Source organism: Lithobates pipiens, unplaced genomic scaffold (assembly GCF_037356315.1).
Source record: "Lithobates pipiens isolate NorthernLeopardFrog02 unplaced genomic scaffold, aLitPip1_a1.2 Scaffold_13, whole genome shotgun sequence".
NCBI lineage: Eukaryota > Metazoa > Chordata > Amphibia > Anura > Ranidae > Lithobates > Lithobates pipiens.
The window spans coordinates 548,661,425-548,670,780 of NW_027507718.1; the positions used below are offsets into that span (position 1 = coordinate 548,661,425).

The 9,356-nt window shown below is 44.1% G+C and overlaps 1 protein-coding gene across 1 annotated transcript in view; it reads left to right on the forward strand.

The window, feature by feature from the left end:
• Positions 1-540: 540 nt before the first annotated feature.
• The window catches only part of LOC143975829 (vomeronasal type-2 receptor 26-like), a 60,734-nt gene continuing 51,918 nt past the window's right edge, over positions 541-9,356 (forward strand). The window contains exons 1-2 of the mRNA XM_077478394.1: positions 541-909; positions 6,224-6,389. Of these exons, the coding sequence (XP_077334520.1) occupies positions 6,280-6,389 (110 nt within the window). The 5' untranslated portion in view covers positions 541-909; positions 6,224-6,279. The remainder of the gene's footprint in view (positions 910-6,223; positions 6,390-9,356) is intronic.

The following is a 9,356-nucleotide window of genomic DNA, read 5'->3' on the forward strand; positions in this document are numbered from 1 at the left end:
TTTTTCTCTCACAAGAGAATTAATTTATGTTTTTTGTAGCAATTGACATATTTTATTATTTTTGATAAAAATTAATTTTATAATGGTATCGAGATAGTCCTCTTATATATTGGCATGGCACTCTAAGACACTGGGAGTTCTCCGTGCCTATGCCTTCCCTTTCTCTTCTGGAAGAATGGTCAAACGTTCCCATAGACACACTCCTAAACCTTGTGGACGGCCTTCCCAGAAGAGTTGAAGCTGTTATAGCGGCAAAGAGCGGAGCCAACTCAATATATCTATCTATCTATCTATCTATCTATCTATCTATCTATCTATCTATCTATCTATCTATCTATTTCTATAGATGTAGATAGATATATAATTTCTAATTTCACAAAGTACATTGTAAAGAATTTAAAATTTACCAAAAAATGAAATACAAAATAAAACAACTGGTCTAGTGCAGATTTATTCCGGGACCGATGTTGACTTTTTTTATCACTCCTTTATTCTCCAGCTAAGTCTACAGGTGTAAATCGGAGTCGGTTCTTGTATATAAAGAGCTGGTGATTGTGTGTTTCCTCCTGTTCTGGAAAGCAGAATTGCCAGTACCTACACCTTGTGGGAAGATCTGGTGTACGCCACGAATTGATCCCCTGTACACTTCGCTCTAACTTCTTCTGATACTTCTTTTCCCTCTCACTTATTAATGAGCAATAAGAAACGTAGAGCTCAGCATCTCAGTGTAGAATAAGAGCCAAAAAAAAAAACTTTTTCTTTAGTTAAAATATATTTCCAAGAGGGAGACGTCATTATTGGAAAATTCATCTCTGTTTAATCCGATCATAAATTTTGTTTAAAAAAAAAATGTATCTCTACACTACCTTTGTGTGACCAACTCATTTTATCCTTTCCTGTGTGTTTTGGGTGAGTATTGAATTATTACTAATGCTCTTTACATATGACTGTAATAAAGGGAAGCTGTAGAGATGACAAGTACCTATGACAGATCCAGGGCAGTTTGCAGTCAGGATGTATAAACAGTAGTAAATGTGAGCGTCTTTCTGATTTTTTTTAACTATTTGCTGCAGCAAGGGTTACTTACACTGAGCCGGTGTTCTGACAGATAGTGTCCGGCCATCATATAGTGTCCGCCCCGTAACTACGCATGCGCAGTACGGGGCAAAAGAAGCTTCGGAAAATCTCCGAAGCTGAACGGCACCTGCGCCGTGAGTGGAGGTGGTAGCCCCACCATCCAAGCGGACATAGGGTTGTGAATATTAAAGGGCCCCTCTCGGGGGCGAGCTTCGCTCACCACGCTTCAGGCTCGGCCTCGCTTCTCTCGGCTCTTTTATATTCCTACTCTATGTCCACTTGGATAGTGGGGCTAGAACCTGGACTCACGGCGCAGGCGCCGTTCATCCTCTGCAATTTTCGGAATCTGTGTTGCTGTGTACTGCGCAGTACACAGCGGACGCTATCGGATGGGGGACCTTATATGATAGGACACCGGCAGCACACTGGAGATCCAGATCTCTCCATAGAGCGCGGTGATCCGGGTCTCTAGAAGTCTGGCACTCCCTTGTACGGTCAACAAAACTCCCGTTTGGAGCCAAAGACCCAGATTTATGAAATAAAAAGCCAGAAAAGGTCCACAATTCCTTGTCTGCATTCTTCTTCCAGGTCCCTGACTTAAGCATTGTTGAGTAATGATGTCAAAATGAATGCCGGGGGACTGACATTGTTTTAGCCCTTGTACACACGGATCGGACATTCTGACAACCAAATCCGTTGGATTTTGTCCGAAACTGTTGCATACACACGGTCGGACAAAGTTGTCGGAAAATCCGATTGTACATAACGTGATAATGTTATTTCGTTAGGACGGGACTACGTTCAGGCTAGTAGCCAATAGCTTTGGTCTAGGAATTTGATCTGAGCATGCGTGGCACTTTGTCCGTCGGAGAGTAGGCTACACGCGATCGAAGCATTTTGTCGGAAAAATTTACGGACAAGTTGGAAAACTTGGTCCGTTGGATATTCCGACGGAAACAGTCCGATGGAGAGCACACACAGTCGGAATATCCGACAAAACGGTCTGATAGGACACATTCCGTCTGAATCTCCGACCGTGTGTACAAGGGCTTAGATTGGTTAAACCTACATGTGTTTTTTTTTTTACGATTCCTTTATACTGGCCTTTGGAATTCACAAAAGCAGCGATTTAAAAACTGGATGAAAGGTTTAGAACTGTAAAAACACCTTTGGATAGATAGATAAATAGTAAATTTTATATACTGTACAACTACGTAGATAAGACCAAAATGAGGGACAAATGAAGAGGGAGGAGAGGAGAGAGTCCCTCAAAATCAGGGACAGTTGGGAGCTATGCTTTGTTCTGAAATGTTTCAAAACCCTAAATTTGAGGTCTGAACTGCTTCCCCTCCCCTCCTGCTATAACCGATCTGACAACATCTTCATAACAAGCATCTGTCTTCTGCCCGGCTGGTCAGAGGTGCAGTTAGGACCTCATATCTAGGAAGGACCTCCCTTCCCCTTTCCTGGCTAGCAAGACTGCATGCTCAAATTAAGGGTCTGGTATGGATTGTTAGGGGGGCCTCACATATTTTTTTTTTCTTTTTTTTTTATCTTCTACATTGGAAACCCCCCTTAAACTCCATACCAGACCCATCGAGGCTGATATGGTTTTCCTGGGGGACCTCATGCCTTAATTTATTTATTTTGCCTGAAGTACCATCTTAAAGAGGAAGTAAACCCTGATGGGTGTTACTTCCTCTTTGATTCCCTGCAAAGGTAAAGCATAATGGGCTACTATGCATCGCATCGCATCACATAGTAGTCCATTATGTGTCACTTACCTGTCACCGCTGTCCCCTGTAGTTCCGAGCGTCCATCTTCTTGGTGGGTCTCGCCGCTCCGCCGCTGTGATTCGCCGGAGCCGCGATGACGTCACTCCCGCGCATGCGCACGGGAGCCGACACTCGCGGCATATCGCCGCGGCTTGCCCAGTGCGCCTGCGCGCCGCTGTCTACGGCGCATGAGCCGTAGACAGCGGTGGCTGTCTTCGGGTAAATATCTCCTAAACCATGTAGGTTTAGGAGATATTTCTTGGACCTACAGGTAAGCCTTAATCTAGACTTGCCTGTAGGTCAAAGTGGTTTGTAAGGGATTACAACCACTTTAACCACTTTAAAGCCCCATACACACTATCAGATTTTCTGCAGATTTTTTCCTTCAGATTTACCAAAACCATATAATATGAGGTCAAACCTTAGGAGTTTCAATTTGTATGCAATCAGGCAGGCCCTTCTACTACATGGTTTTGGTAAATCTGAAGACAAAAAACAGCAGAAAATCTGATAGTGTTTATGGGGCTTTAGATCGGGTCTCTTTTTTAGATGGGTTGTTTACAAGTTAAAAAATGTTTTTTTTTGGCTACAAAATTACTTAGAACTCCCAAACATTATACTTTTTTTTTCTAACACCTTAGAGAATAAAATGGCGGTCGTTGCAATACTTTCTGCCACACCGTAGTTGCGCAGTGGTCTTACAAGCGCACTTTAAAAAAAAAAAATAATACACATTTTTGAATTAAAAATTAAGAGAACAGTAAAGTTAGCCTATTCTTTTTTTTATATTGTGAAAGATAATGTTACGCCGAGTAAATTGATACCCAACATGTCACACTTCAAAATTGCGCCCCGCTCGTGGAATGGCGACAAACTTTTACCCTTAAAAATCTCCATCGGCGACATTTAAAAAATTCTACAGGTTGCATGCTTTGCATTACAAAGGAGGTCTAGGGCTAGAATTATTGCTCTCGATCTACCGATCGCGGCGATACCTCACATGTGTGGTTTGAACACCTTTTCTATATGCGGGTGCTACTCACGCATGCGTTCGCTTCTGCTCGCGATGCTTGGCGAGACGGGGCACATTTAAAAAAAAAGTCTTATTTATTTTACCATGTATTTTTTATGTTTACACTGTTTAAAAAATAAATAAATTGTGTCACTTTTATTCCTATTACAAGGAATGTAAACATCCCTTGTAATAGAAAAAAAAAAAAAAACATGACAGGTCCTCTTAAATATGAGATCTGGGGGGTAAAAAAGACCTCACATCTCATATTTACAAAAAAAAAAAAAAAAAAGAGTCATTTAAAAAAATTTAAAAAATAAAATGTCCCTTTAAGAGCTATGGGTGGAAGTGATGTTTTGACGTTGCTTCCGCCCTGCAGTGTCATGGAGACGGGTGGGGGGGCCATCCTCCCCTCGATCGTCTCCATGCACAGCCATAGGAAGGATCCAATTGCATCCGCCGCTGCCGACGGCTCTGGTAAGCGGCAGAGGGCACCGGATCGCAGCGGGAGGTGGCGACCCTCTCCCGCCGCCAATAAAAGTGATCTTGCGGTGAATCCGCTGCAGAGACCACTTTTATCTTGTACCGGATCGCGGGACGAACACGGGGATACCGGGGGGGGGGGGGGGGGGTTATGGCAGCTAACTGCTGCCATAACAACGATGTCCATCCTCAAATCAGGGACGTATATCGGCGTGTGGCGGTCTGGAAGTGGTTACAATCCATGTCAGACTTCTGTATTTTTATGGGGATATTTTCAATATATATATATGCGTCGTGGCTCCCAAACAAAACTGATGTCCCCCCCACAAATAGAGATTTCTTTTGGTGGTATTTGACCTTTCTTCAATTTAGGCCGATATGTATTCTTCTACATATTTTTGGTAAAAAAAAAAAAATTAAATCGCAATAAGCGTATATTAACTGGTTTGCTCAAATGTTATAGCGTCTACAAAATAGGGGATAGATTTATAGCATTTTTATTATTCATTTCTTTTTATTAGTAATGGCGGCGATCTGCGATTTTTAACGTGACTGCGACATTATGGCGCACACATCGGACACTTTTGACACTATTTTGGGAACATTGTCATTTATACAGCAATCAGTGCTATAAAAGTGCACTGATTACTGTATAAATTACACTGGCGAGGTGTCATGGTTATGCAATAGTTTTTCTGCTTACCTGTTTCCATGTGTTCATCTCTAGAGACCAGCCGACCCTCACCTGACTGCTATTGTAATCCATCCTCTGGCATGGCTCCACCCTAGCTCCTATCAGAGAACTCTATATTAACCTGTGCACTGCAGGCCAACCCTGCTGATCAACCATTGTGTATTCCTTTGTGTGTTTAGCTTCCTGTTACCTGCCGCGTGCTCTGCTGTTGTTCCGTTACCGACTTTGGCGTGTCCTTGACTATCCCTGTTTGCCTGTGATCCCGACCTTTTGGGGTGTCCCTGACTATTCCTGTCTGCTTGTAGCCCCGACCTTGGCTTTGTCCCTCACTATCCCTATCCTCCTGTTTCCTACTGTGGGTGTGAGCTGGGGGACCCTGGGGGTCGCGACCTGGAGCCAGTTGCAGCCAAGTCCATCCTCACCACTCGAGGCTCTGGTGAACACCTGCTGGCTCTTAGACTCCACGCCCCAGGGAATCTTACGCTCTAACCCCGTGGGATCTGTCCCCCGTCCGCAGCAGTCAGCCGTAGGGTCCACAACCTTGCGGTGCACTCCTGATTCCTACGGTGTGCATCTGTCACCTCGCCTCAAGGTGACCTGACACGGGGAAGAGGTTAAACACTAGGGGGCGGTGAAGGGGTTACGTGTGTCCTAGGGAGTGATTCTAACTGTAGTGGGGTGGGTTACCTAGGACATGACAGCGATCATTGCTCCCGATGACAGGGAGCAGTAGATCTCTTGTCTTGTCACTAGGCAGAACGAGGGAGATGCCTTGTTTCCCCGTTCTGCCGCTCCGTGACACGATCGGCGGGGACACCTCGAGTCCGCAGGTCCCACGGGCATGGTCACGGAGCACGTGACGGGGGGCGCGCACACCCACAATGCTGCTTCTTAAAGGGGATGTACCTGTACATGCATTTGCGCAACCACGCCATTGTGCCGACGTATATCGTCGCGCACTGGTCGGCAAGCGGTTAAGTTCACCTAACAACGCTCAAAAAGAAACCCAGGGCAGTTCAGCTCATCCCTACTAGAAATGAAGAAAATAAGTTTAGAGGACAAGCGATGATATAGGAAGTGATCACAGATGCCTGGTTGAATTTTATATATTGCCTGGCGATGTTTTCGAACTGGAAGATGGCGACAATCACTATTGGGTTATCATATATTTAATACTTGTAGAGATCCAAATCAAACCTCGGGATAGAGCCTTCAGATATTGTCTAGAGGAAAGATAGATGCTCCTGACTATTGAAGCCAAAACGGAGAAGTGGCTGCTGGTCGTATTGGTGACATCGGTCTTCATACAAGTCTTGCGATGGCCCGGTTACTGCATCGGTACACACAGGTAAGAGGTCACTACAATCTATTCTACTATATAACCGCAATATCGCTAAATAACTCAATAGACTACATCAGAGACATCATTAACGCTAACCAGTGTTAGCATCAAATAACGAGCTAATTTTATTTATTTTTTACTTAAATATAATACTGTATACCAAACATAAGGTTATTGGTGTCAGATGTAAGACCCCTTTCACACTGGGGGCGTTTTTTTAGGCGTTTTTCAGGTGCTTTGGCGTTAAAAAAAAAAAAAAAAGCGCCTGTAAAGCGCTTGAAAGAAGCCACATCTGCAGTCCCAATGTGAAAGCCCCGAGTGCTTTAAGAGCCCTTTCACAATGTCAGCGCCCGAAAAAAAAAAACGCTCGTAAAGCGCCGCTTAACCACTTACAGACCGGACCATTCTGCTGGTCAAAGACCAGACCACTTTTTGCGATTCGGGCACTGCGTCGCTTTAACCGACAATTGCGTGGTCGTGCGACGTGGCTCCCAAACAAAATTGATGTCCTTTTTTTTTCCACAAATAGAGCTTTCTTTTGGTGGTATTTGATCACCTCTGCGGTTTTTTATTTTTTGCGCTATAAACAAAAATAGAGCGACAATTTTGAAAAAAACGCGTTATTTTTTACTTTTTGTTATAATAAATATCCCCCAAAAATATATAAAAAAAACATTTTTTTCCCTCAGTTTAGGCCGATACGTATTCTTCTACATATTTTTGGTAAAAAAAAATCGCAATAAGCGATTATTGATTGGTTTGCGCAAAAGTTATAGCGTTTACAAAATAGGGGATAGTTTTATGGCATTTTTATTTATTTTTTTTTTTTCATTATTAGTAATGGCGGCGATCAGCGATTTTTATTGTGACTGCGACATTGCGGCAGACACATCGGACATTTTTGACACATTTTTGGGACCATTGTCATTTATATTACAATCACTGCTATATAAATGCACTGATTCCTGTGACACTGACAATGAAGGGGTTAACCATGGGATGGCAGTGTAGGGGTTAAGTGTTCCTAGGGGTGTGTTACTAACTGTGGGGGGGCTGGGATTTCATTTAGTGAACACTGATCTCTGCTCCAATCACATGGAGCAGAGATCAGCGTCACTAGTTGCTAGGCAGAATGGGGAAATGCTGTTTACAACGGCATTTCTTCATTCGGCAGCTCCGTGAGACGATCGCGGGTATGCCCGCGGCGATCGAGTCCGCCGGTCCCGCGACCGGACTCACGGGGGTCCTGACCAGCGCGGGACCGGCAGGGCGGCAAATTCATCAGGGCGCCGATGTACGCCGGCAGAATGGCAGGACGGCAAATTTAAAGGGACGTACAGGTACGTCCATTTGCCTACCCGTGCCATTCTGCCGACGTACATCGGCGTGTGCTGGTCGGCAACTGGTTAAACTAGCAGCGCTTTACCAGCATTTTTCGAGCGCTATTGGGGCCCTTTTAACCCCTGCTAGCGGCCAAATAAAGGGTTAAAAGCGCCTCACAAAACGCTGCTGCCAATAGCATTTTTCAGGCGCTTCTCAGGCGTTTTAACCCTTGTACACACGGTCGGAGATTCCGACGGAATGTGTCCTATCGGACCGTGTTGTCGGATAATCTGACTGTGTGTGGTCTCCATCGGACTGTTTCCGTCTGAATATCCGACGGACCAAATTTTCCAACTTGTTGGAAATATTTTCCGACAAAAATGCTCCAATCGGACATACTCCGATCATGTGTAGAGAATTCCGATCGGACAAAGTGCCACGCATGCTCAGATCAAATTCCTACACCAAAGCTATTGGCTACTAGCCTGAACGTAGTCCCGTCGTAACGAAATTACGTCATAGCGTTCTGAACGATCGGATTTTCCGACAACTTTGTCCGACCGCGTGTATGCAACAGTTTCGGACAAGATCCGACGGATTTGGTTGTCGGAATGTCCGACCCGTGTGTACAGGGGCTTACAGGCGCTTTCCATTGATTTCAATGGGAAGGGGCGCTTTAGGAGCGTCGTATTCACCGCTCCAAAAGCGCTGCAAAGAAGCTGCTTGCAGGACTTTTTTTGACGCCCCCGCCAGCGCAGCGCCTCGGTGTGAAAGCACTCGGGGCTTTTACATTGGGATTGCAGTTGCGGCTTCTTTCAGGCGCTTTTTTTTTTTTAACGCCAAAGCGCATGAAAAACACCAGAAAAACGCCCCAGTGTGAAAGGGGTCTTAGAATGACTCATTGAGTCATCTATATCGACCGTTTAGACATTCAATGTGTAACAGTTGCTCCAAAAAAAAAAAAAAAAAAGATTTATTAAATAATTAAGCTGACTAATTAAATATTCCTGAGCTTCTTTTCCATACATAGTTATTCTTTTAAAACACAATAAAATGGCTGAAAGTACGGTCTGTGAAACCATAAAAAATAAATAAAAATTCGTTTTTTTACAAAAGTCACTTTACAACCCCATTAATAATAACAGTGAGATTGGGATGTGGCACAGGTACAGGGAATATGCAATGAATTTATCTGCTACCACCTATGTATAATACATATGTACTATTGGATCAAACAAATTGAGTATTTGTGTGAAAAGATGACTTTTATGACAAGAACTGATCTCCGGCAGACAGTCATATTCCGGACATATTTTTGGTTATTCAGAAATTCGGATGTATCTGAATCTCAGAATGAAATACGAACGAATAGTAACACATTTCATTCGGGTCTGGCATGGATTTAAAGGGGCACCCCATGCCAATTTTTTTTTTAAAAAGGGGTGGGGTCCCCCCTAAATCCATTCAGGAGGGGGGCGCTCGCTCGTCCACCCCTTTCCTGACCTGCCAGGCTGCATGCTCGGATACGGGTCTATTATGGATTTTGGAGGGGACCCCACACCATTTTTTTTTAGTTTTGGCGTGACGTTGACCTGGTATGGACTGGGGGGTGGGGCTTTTCTTAAACATTTTTGTTTTGCCGGCATTCTT